Source organism: Erigeron canadensis, chromosome 3 (genome assembly GCF_010389155.1).
Source record: "Erigeron canadensis isolate Cc75 chromosome 3, C_canadensis_v1, whole genome shotgun sequence".
NCBI lineage: Eukaryota > Viridiplantae > Streptophyta > Magnoliopsida > Asterales > Asteraceae > Erigeron > Erigeron canadensis.
The window spans coordinates 12,905,661-12,922,675 of record NC_057763.1 but is presented as its reverse complement, the minus strand read 5'-3'; the positions used below and the strand labels follow the sequence as shown (position 1 = coordinate 12,922,675).

The 17,015-nt window shown below is 35.4% G+C and overlaps 1 protein-coding gene across 1 annotated transcript; it reads left to right on the top strand.

Moving 5' to 3' along the window:
• The first annotated feature begins 1,901 nt into the window (after window positions 1-1,901).
• Window positions 1,902-16,512, top strand: LOC122593599 (WD repeat-containing protein 11-like). The gene is made up of 20 exons (XM_043766029.1): window positions 1,902-2,929; window positions 3,121-3,589; window positions 3,697-3,784; window positions 3,906-4,087; window positions 4,248-4,384; window positions 4,483-4,549; window positions 5,159-5,306; window positions 5,410-5,509; window positions 5,598-5,673; window positions 5,767-5,949; window positions 6,192-6,352; window positions 6,637-6,739; window positions 7,742-7,949; window positions 8,057-8,343; window positions 8,560-8,681; window positions 8,772-8,916; window positions 9,006-9,098; window positions 9,855-9,928; window positions 10,651-10,704; window positions 16,089-16,512. The coding sequence occupies exons 1-20, from the start codon at window positions 1,902-1,904 to the stop codon at window positions 16,384-16,386; spliced, it is 4,023 nt and encodes a 1,340-aa protein (XP_043621964.1). The 3' UTR covers window positions 16,387-16,512.
• Window positions 16,513-17,015: the final 503 nt, after the last annotated feature.

Genomic DNA, 17,015 nt, shown 5'->3' with positions numbered 1-17,015 from the left:
TAACTTTGTTTTCTTTACTTTTGCCAACCAGTAAATTTTTGACTCTTTCTATTTTCATCACGAAATTTTTTTAACTTTTTAAATTTTATCACTTAACTTTAATTCTTTTACTTTAAGCACGAAAGTTTTATCCTTTTAATTTTTTATCACATAAAATCTTTAATAACCATGAGTTGTAAATTTTACGTGTTGTTATCTTTTCTGGGGCAACGCCCGGGTTTAAAAACTAGTTTATATAAAATAAGAACATCCAAATATTAGAAAAATTAAAGTTGGGATTGGACTGGGATTAGATTTATATATTCTTATTTATTTTTAAAACTACCGTAATAATATATTATTTATTTAATGCTATATATAATTATATGGTAAGTTGAATATTTATCTTTAATAACTACTAAAAGAGAACCATTAATTCAAGACCTTTTATTAAATTTATTTCTTATTTTTTCATCCTTAGATCAAGATGATGACATCATCATTAACTTAATCTTTAATTAAATACTTTTTTAGTACTTCAAGTATGGATTAAACGTTCCAACAATACATACTATTAATTAATATTCTTCTAATCATGTCAAAATTAATATGTCTAGGTTTTTTATACCCTTTATATTCACATCATCATCAATTTTTTATTTTTTTTATTTTGATGATCCATCTTCCATTATAGTTTATTTTTCGTATTTGATTTTCTTACAAATAATTAATAACAAATAAATTTGTATTGGATTATGTTTAAATTAACCTTATGTTATAAAGTATACCTATACACACTTAATTATATATGATTAAGGTTGAAAAATAGGGTTGTTATTGTTTATAGTGTATCATTTGAATAAGCTCATGCAAGATATTGTGACAAAGAGTCATTATCGTGATATGAAAAATGTGTAAATATTATACATCAACTACGCATTAGCATAAAAAAATACATATTTGCTTCCATATCACTATAAACAATATCATGGCAGGTCAAGTTGTGTTCGCTAGAATGACTGACATCGATGCATCCAAGGAATCTTAGAACATCCGGGTTAAAGTTTTCTTTCTTTGGAAGCAAATGCATAAGTACAACCTAAAAATTGTCCCATTCGAGTGTCTCTTTAATGAAGGGGGCGTTTAGGGAAATCAATAACTTCGTTATGACTTCAATAAAGGAGATGAAAATTACATGCTTGTGGATCATAGGGCTTCTACAAAACCAATACTATTTGTGTATCAAATTATTTTGTGGATACCGTGAAATCCTTATAACTTGTTATACTATACGTATTTAATTGGGAAAAAGCGTACGTTGTAATCTTCAAAAATATAATCATTTGTGATACTTCATAAAACTAAAAAACACTTGTCAGGTGGATGAGAAATCACTACCAAACCTTAGTCTTTTAAATATTATTTATACCATGGTTGATTTATGAAAAAAACAACTGGTTTATTTTCATTATTCTTATTTCATTTATTATTCTGTCATATTTAATAGCTTTTAAGTATTTATTATATCACTGTGCTAGCTTTTTATACGTACATGTGTAATTTTTTTATAGGTTTTTTCCACGTTTCACGCGGGTTATAATCTAGTTTGATATTATATAGGTAATATAGAAATTGATACATGGAACTGAGAAGTCCGAATTGTATGTTTTTTCGATTTTCATGGTTCGGTTTTTCTCACCCCTTATATTAGGCTCACTCAAGCTGATTCAATATATCCTAGGGAGTGTCTAGAGTCTAGATCGATTATTCAATATATCTTCTGGAATCATAACCTTTTTCCTTCTTTAACTTAACCCTTTTCTAATAAATTCCTCCAGCCCACATTCACAATTATCACTTGATCATCACGTACTACCGGCCTGGGGATTAAAAAAAACAACCTAGCTTCACGTATATACACAATGTCATTAACCCAACGTCCACCCCCTGATCATCCCTCCGACTTCATGCTTCCAGGACCACCGTCCCGCAACAACGGTGGATCCGCGGACCTCATTTCAACCGGCCTCTTAGCCTACGCAGCCGGCAGCACTGTCCCAATCGTCGATACTCGTTCCATGCAGCTCGTATCCATCTTCCCTATCCCACCTCCTACCTCCACATCCAACACCATCACAACATCCTCATTATCACCTTTCATTACATCCGTCCGTTGGTGCCCAACGGCCCTTCGTCTAGACCTTCTTTCGCACGATCCTGCCGCGTCTCACTCTCACCTTCTTCTCGCTGCAGGTGACCGTCAAGGCCGTATTTGCCTTCTCGATCTTCGTCTTCTATCGACAACCCCAACGTTTTTAGAAACTGATCAGAATCTAAAACTTGGTATACAAGATCTTTGTTGGATACAATCTAGATCCGATTCGTGGGTGCTTGCTGCATTAGCCGGTCCTTCCGCATTGTCTTTGTATAATATATATACAAAACGTTGTTTCTATAGATACGACGCAGGACCTGAGATATTATCATGCATTCAACGTGATCCTTTTGATTCCCGCCATTTTTGTGTCTTGAGTTTGAAAGGGTATTTGTTATCAATCAAAGTCCATGGTGACGTTTCGGAATCTGATGTTGTATTGGAAGAATTGAGAATTAGTACCGATGTTTCGGAATTGACAAAGCTGGAGAGGGAAATTGGTTCCGGTTTGGGTCCTGGTTCCGGTTCTGGTTCTACGGTTAACAATACTCCGGCTTCAGCGTTGTTTCCAAGTTACGCGGTGAAAATAGCGTTTTCTCCTCATTGGAGGCATATTTTATATGTTGTTTTCCCAAGGGAATTGGTTGTGTTTGATTTGCAGTATGAAACGGCTTTGTCTCATGGTAAGTTACCAAGGAGGTGTGGCAAGTTTTTAGATGTGTTGCCGGATCCGAGCATGGTGCTTGTTTATTGTGCTCATTTTGATGGCAAGCTCACCGCTTGGCGGTATAAGGAGTAAGTAAATATTCTAAAACATGAATCATACACATGTGATTTGCTTATTTAATTCTGCCATTTTGTTAATTTGGGTTACTTAATTGGTATTCCCAAATTTCCCATACGAACAAACTAAGAATAAAACATGTTTTTGCCCTTTGACATTAAGTTGTATAAATATAAATGTTCTGTTATATACCTCATCGCAGAGGAGAACAGGTGCACGAGATGTGTATGATAGAAGAACTGGTGCCCTCAATTGATACGTCTGTGCCTTGTCCGTCGCTTCTATCAGTTGTAATCTCTCACTCAGATTCCACTCTACAGAATGTTGGCAGACATTTTACTGATGGACATGACAGTTCATCTGCTGACAAAGACTTCGATATGGATTTTGACAATCCTTTTGATTTTCGTGATGAATCAAACATCATTTCTAAAACGCATCTATTGTCCATCTCTGATGATGGAAAAATATGGAATTGGCGTTTAACTTCTGAAGGCCCGAAAGATAATCCAAAAGATACAACAAGTGTCACAGAAGTTAGCAAATCTAACACAGAAGTCCTTTCTTCACATGATTCTATGAAGGACGTGGCTAAACGAATTGATGATGTGAAAATTAGCAAGGGATTTGCATCAACCTCCAATGTTAGCCCAGACAAGATAAAACTTAAGGTTGATAGTCATAGTCTAGTATGGTTGTTCGAAACTTAGGTATAAACTAGTTTTGGGTTAATTCATCTGTTTACTCATGCATTTTGTCGATTGAAATCTTGACACAGATCAGCCTTATTGGGCAGCTTCAACTGCTTTCTTCAACGGTGACAATATTGGCTGTACCATCTCCTTCTTTGACAGCTACTTTGGCAAGTGAGTTGTGTGTTCTGTAACATTCTCTTTGAATCCATAATTCACAGTTCAGATTACTGCTTTTCTCATTAGATGCTAAGTATCAAATTCCTCATTTAGTCGCTGCAATCTTGTTGTGAAGGTGGGGGAAACCGTCCTGCTGTGGCTGTTCCACTTGTTGCTTTGGGAACTCAAAATGGTTCAATTGACGTTGTTGATGTTTCTGCAAATGCTATAGCTGCAAGTTTTTCTGTACATTGTAGTGTTGTAAGAGGGTTAAGGTGGCTTGGAAATACTAGACTTGTCTCGTTCTCATACACTCCGGTACCAAGCATACCCAAACCTGTCAATTCATCTTTAAATTTTTATATATTTCGGATGTCCTTATATTTTCATTTCTGTTCTAGGTCACACATTTATAATTTCTGCAAAATTACTTACAGTTTAATTAAGTTCTCAGCTAACGTCTATGTAATTAATACAGGGAACTGAGAAGTCTGGAGGATTTGTCAATAGGCTTGTTGTTACCTGCCTTAGGAGTGGCCATAATCGAAAATTCAGGGTCTTACAAAAGCCTGAGCGTGCCCCAATTAGAGCTCTTCGTGTGTCATCTTCTGGAAGGTTGTACAAGTTATGATGGAAGTGATAGTGGTTCTTTTTTTATAGACTGCATTTTTGCAGGAACTTATAGTGATACAGGCCCTTTAATTTATCTTCAGATATCTTTTGATCATGTTTCGTGATGCACCTGTGGAGGTTTGGGCAATGACAAAAACTCCAATTATGGTAAATTTGGCTGGTTATATTTCTTTGCTATCGTCATATGTTACTTTTGTGATTACATTCAATCTTAAAGGTGTTTTGGGGTTTGTATATCATCATGAGGTTGCAAGACTTCTCACCAAATATTTTGTACTTGAAATGGCACGATGTATTTGCAGAATAGTGAGTGCTTTTGTGCTGTGGCGAAGATACTAGCCAATTTTCAATACTGTTCTGTCATTCTGTTCTTAGTCAAATGTGAAGCATATGCATTTTTGAAAATCTTGGAAAACAAAAATCTGTCCAATTTTCATTTTCTGTCCATTTTACTTTTGGTCATAATTCTCACATTCTGCTGGAAGATTAACCATAACAAAGCCGACTGCAAAGTAATCTATGGTTGAAAATGCAACGATCTAAGTTATCAACTCATATATGTATACGTGTTCAGGACAAGTAAATGACCTTTCTAGCCGTAGTTAATTATACACTTTTCATTGTGTTAATACAAAGATTGCATTGCAATTCAACAAAAAGACCTATTTTGACTATTGTACTAGTAGCATGGTTGCAGAAAAAATATTTGAAGTTTCCCACCATTGTTCACTCCAGCATAGATTTTTCTTTTTTCAGCTTAGGTCATTAGCTCTTCCATTCACAGTTTTGGAGTGGACTCTTCCTACGGTTCCAAGACCGAGTCATAGTGGAGCATCTAAGCAACCTGCGGCTAATTCCCAAGATCACACATCTGTGGCATCTGATGAGGCCTCTACAGACTCTAGTGAGTATTTTTTTGGCAAGATTTTCGCTTCTTCATCTCTTGGTACTTTATCCCTTGTGTCTTTTGATGTAACAAGGTTTTCATGCACAAAAGTAACTTGCAGATGGAGCTCAAGAAGATTTGACGGAGAGTTTTTCATTTGCTCTTGTAAACGGTGCACTTGGGGTGTTTGAGGTTCATGGACGAAGGATCCGAGATTTCAGGTACATTGTCGCTTATGAAAGTTTATCATAGTTTTCACATATATGCTTATATTGTATAAGTTCTTGATAAGTATATTCTTTTATGCAGACCAAAGTGGCCTGATGCGTCATTTATTTCTTCCGAAGGACTGATTACAGCGATGTCTTATCGTACACCTCATGTGGTTAGTTTCTTTTCTAAGGTACCTTCAATAATAATTGTAACGGTTATACGGCTCTACATCTGAATTCTTAATTACAGAAATTATATGTGTCAGGTTATGGGGGACAAGTCAGGTAATGTTCGATGGTGGGATGTAGTAACCGGGCAATCTTCATCTTTCAACACTCACAGGGAAGGAATTAGAAGAATTAAATTCTCTCCTGTGGTCCCAGGAGATCGTAGCCTTGGACGTATTGCTGTATTGTTTAACGACAATACATTTTCTGTGTTTGATCTAGTAAGTGAGAAACTATTTGTATCAAGTCAAGCTGGTAACAGGATATGCAGAGTCTAAGGTATAGCAAAATCAGACATCTATGGTCTGCATTAAGCTTTTAAAATTGCAAACTTATTGCATTATCTGTTACCAATAAAAATCTCATTTTGACTACATATGAACCAACTTTGACATGCCTCCTGGGTCTTGGTCTGAAATAATAGTTGACCAAACATATTAAACTCCAATCTTTTGTTTTTCAGGATTCACAGGATCCATTAGCAAATTCCTTATTGCAGACTCAGTATCCAGGAACCCTTGTGCTGGAGCTTGACTGGTTACCTGTGCGAACGGATAAGAATGATCCTTTGGTATTATGTATTGCTGGAGCAGATAGTAGCTTTCGCCTTATTCAGGTTAACATGTATGCATCATACTTCAACGAGCTATCTAAATAATTTGCTCTGATTTTAAGGTTCTGTTTCAACATTTTGAAACTTCTAGAGGTCATTTGCTGTGCTTTCAATATAATTTTACAGTCTAATTAACCTCCCAAAGTCAACGTATCTAACATATACTGTACAAATATAGTTCATCTTGTAATGTAGGCGTACAAAAACAATTTTACTAGGTAAATACATTTGGCATGTTATAGAGTTTAGCAACGTTCTATTACATAGTCCCACTAATACTAATCCTTTCATTCAGTGATAAAAGAACTGGTTATGGAAGTCATCTTGGATGTGTGAAGGAACGATTTCGGCCAATGCCATTATGCGCTCCTGTATTGCTTCCGACATCACATGCCTTGGTTAGATTGGCTTTACACTTTCATTCTGAACTTTGAAATCACTAGTTTTAGTTGAACTCTAATTTTTTTAGCTTTTTTAAGAGGGATAAGTATCCTGAAATGTAAAAAACTTTAGACGAATGTCTATAGGAGAAATAACTAAAGTTTTGTGTATTGTATGTAAACAACTTTAAAAAATGTTTATTGTATGTAAGAAAACATACGTGACAACCATATAGAGGTGTCACTTGTCTGATTTTAATTGGTTAAATACATTTTCTTACACATAATAAACATTATTTTCGAGTTGTTTACATAAAATACATACAACTTTAGTTATTTCCTACTACCGACATTCGTTCAAAGTTTGTTACATTACAAGATACTTATACCTTTTTAAGATGTAGATAAACTCATTGCTCGTATAAAAAAAGGGTAAATGGAAGGAACCCTAGCCCCGATACCACAATTTGATACCCATCGACTCACTCTGTATGAGTCATATGATGCTGGTATAATACCTCCATCCTAATCCCTACATGATCGGGGCACCCCGAAGGATCGAACCCGCGTCTTTAAAACTTCACATGTGGGTCTAGGCTTCATTGGTAACAGGTACCTTAAAATAATTGTTTTTGTGCCAAGTGGGGATCGAACTTGGGACCTTAAGGTCACCAAGTGTTTCCCTAACAACTAGGCTAACTCCTTGTTCATTACTCATTATTGATATCGGATTATAATAATATTGAATGTGTTCATTGCAAAGTTAAGAGGTTTTGAAAATTAATATACATGCTAATTCATTGTCAATACCCAATCCCGTGATTGGCAGGGTATGGGGGAGGTGAAATGTAGACAATCATATCAGTTTTCTTGTTCTATGGCAGATAGTACTGTTATTATAATATAGTTTTCTGTTTTAACTAAAGTCCTTGGGTCTGCATTTCTTGTTACTGACATAAAAATTTGATACTATGTCATGAAAAAGTTTGAAAATGAAATTTCTTATTTTTTGGACAACAGGCATTGCGAATGATCTTGCAATATGGGGTAAAGCCTTCATGGTTTAACACAAGTAGTGCGATTCCAGATATTAAGGGGAATTCCCAGATATCACGAAGTTTATCATCGGTTGGAGATCTTCGTAACTATTTGATTGATGTATCACCTATTGGTGACTCTGTAGTACCAGAGTTACTTCTTAAAGCATTAGAGCCTTACAGAAGAGAAGGTAAAGGATTCATTGTATTGCATAGAGTTCTTTCTAGTGTGTATTCTTGAGAAATGTTCCTTTTATCTCGTTTTTCGTTCTCCTTTCTCTTGTGTGTTTTTGATCAGGTAGCGTACTTGATAATGAGAGGGTGCGACTCTATGCTACCATATTCAATAGAGGTTCTGCGGCAAGGTTTTCTTTTGCAGCTGCAATATTTGGTGAAACCTTAGAGGCTTCCTTTTGGTTGCAATTGCCTCGGGCATTGAGGCACTTGTTGAACATGTTGGCAAACAAGTCGCAGCAAAAAGCGCCTGTCAAATTGTCATCTACATCAATTGATGATACGGCTATATTAAGTAGGATGTTCTCCAAAGGAAGATCAACTACACGGTCATCAAGCACAAATTTAGTGGTAAGCTGTTGGTGTTTATGTATATGACACACACGAGTGCATGTTTTGAGCACGACATTATATACCATTAACTGAATATACTGTCTCCTTTTGCTTTAAATTTAGTGGTAAGTCGTTAGGATACTTCGTTTTCTTAGGAATGAAGATACAAATTTATGAAACAATAGTGCTAAGACAAGGGTTCACAATATTAATATCGGTATCTTTAATTGCCAGAATGATGGTCAACTTAGGATGATGGCTTTTGAGCAAGAAGAGTTGTGGGGTAATGCTAAAGAACGTATTAGATGGCATGAAATGTTGGAGGGTGAACAAGCCATTGAGAACCGCATACATGAGTGAGTTTCTCTATTTGTTCTATATTTGACTCGTAGTTAGTCTACCTGTCCACATCTTCTAATATTTAAATGATAATCAATGATAATCAGGCTTGTCACAGTTGGTAATTTGAATACTGCTGTCCATTTACTGCTTTCTACTCCTCCAGAGAGCTCGTTCTTCTATCCGAATGCTTTGCGTGCAGTTGCTCTTTCATCTGCAGTGTCAAGATCTCTAAATGAACTGGCAGTAAAGGTACGTAGCGCAAGGGTTCGTCACTTCTTTAACATCAAAGTTTCTCGCATTTAGAGTATTTTGATCTGGTTATTTGTTCTTTATTTTAGGTGGTTGCAGCTAATATGGTAAGGACTGACAGGTCTTTGTCCGGCACACATCTGTTATGCGCTGTAGGAAGATACCAAGAAGCTTGTTCACAGGTAGTGTTCTATTCTCCACTGGAATTTGTAATAAATTGCGAGTGACGTGGTTGTAGTTGGATTTTCACACAAAGTAACATAAAAATGACAAAAAGGCAATTGTCTAAACTTGATGCTTATTTTGTATTTTGGCACTTTTACCTGAATTATGGTTTACGTGCAACAAAACCTACCTGAATTAGTCTGTGTGGAGTTTTTGGCCTTATTAGTAATAGTAAGTTAAGAGGGTATATCTTGATCGATACTGAGGTGGAAATTCCTACCCTTTTACATCAAATTGGTCGATACGGTTGATGTTTCATCTTCAAGTGAGTTATACTAAAAAATAAAGTGGTCAAATAGGTTGTGGGGGTCAAATGGGTTGAAACTCATCCAAGTGTGTTAGTCCTCCTAGAGCTCTTTATTAAAAGATAAACTAACATTAAGTGTAATAATATAGTTTTCATATGTGTTTATGGATCAGCCCAACCCAAACCGATGTGACCGACACTAAATATAACCTATTTTGAAACGAGACACAACCCTCGACTACATTTTATACACATAACTTAAGTATATTAGTCTTATCATCTAGAGGTTAGCTGGTTTTGTAAGACCGGGTAATGTTCATATGTATAGGATGCAGAGTATGATTTAACAATAGTTTACTTCAACACAGACTATCTTAGGAAATTGATCAACATTTTTTACATGATAATTAGATTACACCTGTAAAAGTCAATCTTATTAAATAATTATATGTACGTATGTATTCAGCTTCAAGACGCAGGGTGTTGGACAGACGCTGCAACCTTGGCAGCAACACATTTGAAAGGAACTGATTATGCAAGGTACACCGTACAGATCTTCTTTTCACTACTTCATCTATTTGTTGAAGTGATTTAATGTTTTCTTTGTCTTTCTGCAATTGTTGGTATAAATTATAGTACCTGCTAGTCTGTATTTTATTTTGAAGGTGGTTGACTTGCATAGATTTATGGATAAGTTGTCTTATTTTTTACGCCTCTATCCGCCTCCTTAATCACATTGGTTAGAGGATACTCCCAAAGTAATTGATCAATTTTTGTGAGGCACATAAGATGTGCTTGAAAAATCTATTGGTATTAACTGATACATTCTTCCAGAATTAACAAGTGCACATCTGAAACTTTTATTGATAAAAACAATCAATTTTATTGGACAATGAAATCAACTAAATGATACAACCGAAATGAATAGCTGACTGAAAAACAAGAACACTTCTGGTATTTAAAGACTGGCTGAGTGATTAGGAAAGTTGTTAAAAGCTAACTGCTTTTCCCACCCATATGTGTGTCAATAACTACCAGACGTGTTACACTCCTGACTCTTTTTAACCACCAGACATGCGTCTCTAAAAATTCGTAACAACTAACCCAAAAAAGACGTGTGTGTGATTTAAGGCAACATTCCAATTAACATAATTTCTTTTACACAATACTGTTCTAATCAATTCGCTCAAAATGCGTATCCAACTTTTCATAAAATTGCCATATCTGGTTGGACATGTCTCAATTACTGTTATCTTCTATAGGGTACTGCAAAGATGGGCAGGACATGTCTTGCATAAGGAACATAACCTCTGGAGGTATGTTCAGTTCAAACCAATTACTAATTTTTTTTTTTTTCATATTCATCAAGTTGACCTGTTATAGATAAAACACAACCCATCTGAACCCATTCATCAGTAAATGGGTCAGAATAGTTAGAAAGTGTAGGGTTTGGAGAAGGACTAAGGGGGGTGAAGATTTCAGTGTTTGGATATCTTATAAATCGTGTAATGATCACTTTCCAAAACCATAATCTGGCCCAATAGTTTGTTATAGGTTTACGCAGGAGATTAAGGTGTTATATATATATATATACACATAGAGGAAAGTTATTTTTAGTAAGGTTTAAAAAAAGTACAAAAAGTACAAGGTATTTCCTTCTTTTTCTTCCTTCTTCCTTCCATCTCCGACCACCACCACCACCATGATCATCTCCGACCACCACCATGATCCTCCGGCGACGGCGACCATCTCCGGTGAGAGTTACACATGTGTATCTAACTTACACATGTGTAAGTACAACTTTTTTTTTAGCATTTTAGGGTCTAAAATTTCTAGATTTTTTCGTTCGCAAGACAACCACCACCAGCCACCATCATCTCCGACCACCCCAACCACGGCGCCGGCGCCGGCATCAAGGGCTTCGCCCGTACCGTAGCAAACCGTCACCATCTCTTGGATCGCCGCCCATCAAATCCATACGATTCCCATATGCGTCCCTTGACAGTCAACTTAGAACGGATGAGGGCCTCTGGCTCGTACCGTATCCACCCGAAAACGAACCTGATTCTCGCCGGAAAGTTAACTTACACATGTGTAAGTTGTAGTTACACATGTGTAAGTCTCGCTGGAGATGGTAGCCGTCGCCGGAGAATCATGGTGGTGGTCGGAGATGATCATGGTGGTGGTGGTCGGAGATGGAAGGAACAAGCATGTGTAAGTTAACTTAGACATGTACTTTTTATACTTTTTTAAATGTTTGTACTATAAATAACCTACCCCTATATATATATATATATATGAGGATGTAAAACAAGGCTGTTAGGTACCTAAGCTTAGGTGCCGGACACTCACATATGAATTTTTTAAACCATAAAAATCATGGGGGCCCGGACATTTATTCATTAAACAATAAATAATAAAATATTAGTATGTAAGGGGTTCCACACCTAAGTTTAAGTATCGGACAACCTTATATTTCCTATTTCCCTTTTCTATATATATATAATATATATATATATACCATTGTAGGATTCATAACGTGTTATATTAAAACCACTAAGTGTTTTTTTAATTATATTCATTAGAAAAATTATTTGGTAAATTTTTTATTATAATCACATCTATCATATTTAAACTAGGATACGTATAACTTAATATGTATTTGTAATAATGATCGTGTTTTACAAATCCTAAATTTTTTAGGAATCTTTATTATATTAAAACAAAGTTGCTCTAATAGCTTATTAACCAATTGAATCTTTCGATTTTCTTAAATTTTCAATCTTGACTTTTTTTTGACTTTTTATTAAATACAAATACAAATAAATATATATAACTACATATAGTCGACCACATCTAAACTAAAGATATTACATTAGATAAATATAAATTATAACTACAATTACGATCTATCCATTCCTAAAATATAAATCCACTTAATTTCTATTTGTATTGAACTACAATTATAGTTTATTCTATATTATATATTCTATAAGTATAAAAGATTTTTTATAATTAGTCAGTATGCTCCTAAAACTATAACTTATGAACAATCATGTCAAGCAAGCTTATGGTACGGTGAAACCCAATTTACATATGTCAAGCAAGCTTATGGTATGAAGAAGCCATTAGAGACAATGTTGGAATTAATCTTGCTATATTGATAAACATATCACAAGTATGAATATATAAACATTGTATTGAATTGATACTTGCAATTGTTGTTCATACAAACGAGACTTCCATCGGGTATATACCCTTTGGTCGTACACACACACACACACACTAGACAAACGACATACACATATATAGTTTTCCAACGGTGCTCTTGAACGGTTGTGACTGTTGTGAAGGGCTGCCGCCTTTGTTGACAGTTATCCAACTGCCACTGCCTAATTTTCGCTTCACAACCCTTACTTATCAATAATACATACTAGACTTTAACGTACTTTCGGACTTGACATATTTAACCCAAAGTTTAGGTTAATAATCAACACTCCCCCTTAAACTAAACTTTGGTTAAAGGCAGGTCTTCAACTTTCTTTGTCTTGCTCTTTACAACAAGGTTGGTTCTTCATCGCCATCAATGAGACTAGACTCATCTTTCTTGTTTTTCTTCTTGTCTTTCCACTACGAACATTCCTTTGTTGTCATGCTTGTTTCTTACTTGCCCTTTCTTACTTGTGCTACACATGTTTCAATTCTTGCACCACACAATTCGTCTTTCTTTCTTGCTTTTCCACGAAGGTCTTTCTTTCTTTGCCACATAAGTCTTCTTTCATGTTTTGCCACGAAGGTCTTGCTTGCTTTGCCACGAAGATCTTCTTGCTTGAAACGAATTGTTTCTCTTAATTGCTTGGTTAGAATCAAAGTTTGATTCTAACTTCTTGTTTTTGATCCTAAGATCAAATTCCTTGCTGTTTGGGCTACTTGCTACCCAATAAACTTGCTTTCTGGGCTACTTGCTACCCAGTACGAATGTTGACCAACTTGCTAATCAACAATCGCGCTTTAACCAAGTTGGTAATTAGGGCTTAACTTGCTTTGACCAAAAATATGGCCTTTGAACGCACCACACAGGCTTGTTCCTTGCTATGAACCGCAAAGGGTTCGGTTTAATGTACTATGAAACACAAAGGTTTCTCTTACTTTGATCAAAGTTGGTCTTTCTTACGTACTACGAAACACTAAAGTGTCTCTTTGACCAACAATGATCTTTCTTACTTACTTTGCAACAATAGTGTTTTTCTGACTTACTTACTTTGGAAACACTAGAGTTTTTCTTATTTACTTTGAAACGCGGGGTTTCGTTAAAACACTAGGTTTCATAAAACGATAGGTTTCATCTTACTTTGTGAACCACAAGGTTCGGTCTTACTCTGTGAACCAAAAAGGTTCGGTCTTACTTTGTGAACCACGAAGGTTCAGTCTTACTTCTTTGAACGAATTATTTAAAATCTGTTCGACTTGCTTTGAATCTCAAAAGATTCGATCTTCTTACTTTAATCAATCGGGAATTTTATCTTAAAAATACAAGGATGAAAATGAATCTGTATCTTGCAAAAATATAATTTTGATCTTTCCAAACTTTTGTATTGAAAAACTTATTAACAAATTACTTTATTTGTTATTCTACAAAGGATCAAAAATTAAAGAATTTTTTAATTTTTCTTATCTAGTTGTCATGATATTTTGCAATATAAAAGTGTACCACTTCCTTTGTTTGTGTGGTTGGAAATCGACAAGATGCAGTCTGCCTTTTTTTTTACTGGAAATCCAAACAAGCATCGTCTTCTACTCTTTCTTCTTATCCCCTTTCTCTTTCTAATCGATCAAAACAACTAATGATCCTTACTTTCCCTATTGATTGACGGTTATCTCTTCCTGTTATTATCGTCACCGAAAGAAAAAAGAAACCCCCAAATCCCTTTATTCTATCTGCGATTAGGGTAGACTTTCAATTCCCTCTTCCTGTTCTTACTGCAATCGATGGATTGTGGTTCATGTTTCTTTCTTTTCCGGCGACGGGGTGTGGTGTCTGGTTCACATACACGGCGGTGGTGGTTCTATTTTCTTCTTCTTATCGTTGATGATGAAGAATGAATCACACCCGCTTCTTTCTTTTCTTCATGCGGTTAATTCCCGGAATCGGCTTCGCTTTTCAATCGATGTTTTCCCCTGGATCGATTAACGTGCTCTGATGCCAATTGTTGGAATTAATCTTGCTATATTGATAAACATATCACAAGTATGAATATATAAACATTGTATTGAATTGATACTTGCAATTGTTGGTCATACAAACGAGACTTCCATCGGGTATATACCCTTTGGTCGTACACACACACACTAGACAAACGACATACACATATATAGTTTTCCAACGGTGCTCTTGAACGGTTGTGACTGTTTTGTTGACAGTTATCCAACTGCCACTGCCTAATTTTCGCTTCACAACCCTTACTTATCAATAATACATACTAGACTTTAACGTACTTTCGGACTTGACATATTTAACCCAAAGTTTAGGTTAATAATCAACAGACAACACAAACTTAAAAAATTATCATATTCATTATGTTGTTAGATGAGAAAAGGTCAACTACTCAAACTCAAATCAACCATCCCGTATGTTACAACTGTTCATTTACTACATTATTTTTGTTTTTATCATTGAGGTAAAACCTTAGTTGTATCACGGTCCTCCCATGAGGGTCTTGGGCCTAGAGAGACCCAAGTTCGAATCCTGATGGGGTAAGGTATACTCTTATTTATCGTCGTGTCATTTGACGGATTAATAGGAGGCTTTCCCTCTGTGATTTCCTGAAAATTCGAATAACATCTTGCCGGAAAGACGTAAGGCTCTGACCATTCGAACGTTAAAAAAAAGCATTATTTTGTTTTTTATTTCATAACATCCTTGATATTTGAATTGAAGTTATTCTTATGTATAATTTTAACTTTGAAATTAGAAGCTTTTATGACTTTAATGTAGGAATATCTAATATTAATAATATCGTCCCTGGACACAGGTCTAAAATCTAGTGTATATATATATATGGGATAAGTATCTTGTAATGTAACAAACTTTGAACGAATGTCTATAGTAGGAAATAACTAAAGTTGTGTGTATTGTATGTAAACAACTCAAAATGGGATAAGTATCTTGTAATGTTTATTGTATGTAACAAAATGTATTCAACCAATTAAATTCAGACAAGTGACATCTCTATATGGTTGCCACATATGTTTTCTTACATACAATAAACATTTTTTAAAGTTGTTTACATACAATACACAAAATTTTAGTTATTTCTTACTATAGACATTCGTCCAAAGTTTGTTACATTCCAGGATACTTATCCCTATATATATATATATATATATAGATTACCCAAAGTCTATAAGATATCGACAATTAAAAATAATGATTATAAGCAACTAAACCCCAGGGGAGTCAGAAGTCTGCCGATCAATAAGTATCATTCAACAGCCAACTTGCACTTGCTAGCTTGGGTCAGCGTACTACACTTGTTGACTGGAGTCAACAATGTCTCCGCTTGCTTAAACTGGCATTTTCCTTTTACTTTAGGGGTGCTGCAACTGAATTACCAATATAAAATGGCTCCCTCTTGACAATGAATTATTCTGTCTTTTCATGCTAAATCGCTACTAATGGGGACTTGAAGGCCAAATGCAGGGCCCTAATAATGTATGTAGCAGCTGGTTCATTGCAAGATGCAGTTGCAGCATTACGTGAAGCTCAGCAACCAGATACAGCTGCCATGTTCGTCATTGCTTGTCGAGAAGTTCATGCTGAATTTATAGACACCTTAGATCCTAATGAGGAGTCCTCTGTTGCAATCAAGGAGAAGTTGCAGGTTTTACGTGGATTAAACCCACAAAGTGAAGAAGTTATAGCAGTCAGTGAATTATACACAAAGTACCAACAGAAACTAGTTCATCTCTGCATGGACTCGCCACCATTTTCCGATTAAATCAAGTTGTTTTGAATAACTGAACCTTGGGGACAAATATTAAAGCTTCAGATAGATAACGACATACTACAGCAATGACACTATGCAAAGAAAAGTGTAATAAAGTTTGTTCAAGGTTCTGTAAAAACCGCCACAACATATATAAAATTCTCGTGTAAAGATTCAAAACAACCTTGTTTAATTATTCATTTGGATGGATTACAAAAAAAGTGATCATTTTATTCAACATGGTAAACTAACTAATGTACATGCTAAACATGTAAAGTAACTATAAATTAAGTACCATATATAAATTATTAATAAACATTTAAATAAGTATTTACAAAGAAAAGGAATGGCCCACTACCGTCTTTCACGGGTTTTTGGCCCCAATACCTTAACGGTGTATGAGGAAGGTTAAGATGTAGACAGACCTTACCTCTACTAATTAGGTAGAGAGGTTGCTTCCAGAGTCTACCTAAATGGTAGAAAAAAGACCTCCATTTTTTGCATGGGATGAGGATCAAACCTTTGACTTTTGTCTTTAGAGGTCTTACCACTTAGTCAAACCATTCAGTTTTTACAAGCTGGAATCTCAAAGTTGCCAACATTAGTCTGATAAATAAATGAGGTTGAGACCTTGAGCTAAG

Bases quoted from the DNA above. Each gene is read 5' to 3' on its own strand.
- LOC122593599 (XM_043766029.1), top strand. From the start codon at position 1,902: ATGTCATTAACCCAACGTCCACCCCCTGATCATCCCTCCGACTTCATG. The intron at 5,674-5,766 runs GTTAGTTTCTTT...TATATGTGTCAG, and splicing joins CTTATCGTACACCTCATGTG to GTTATGGGGGACAAGTCAGG. The intron at 9,929-10,650 runs GTACACCGTACA...TATCTTCTATAG, and splicing joins AAAGGAACTGATTATGCAAG to GGTACTGCAAAGATGGGCAG.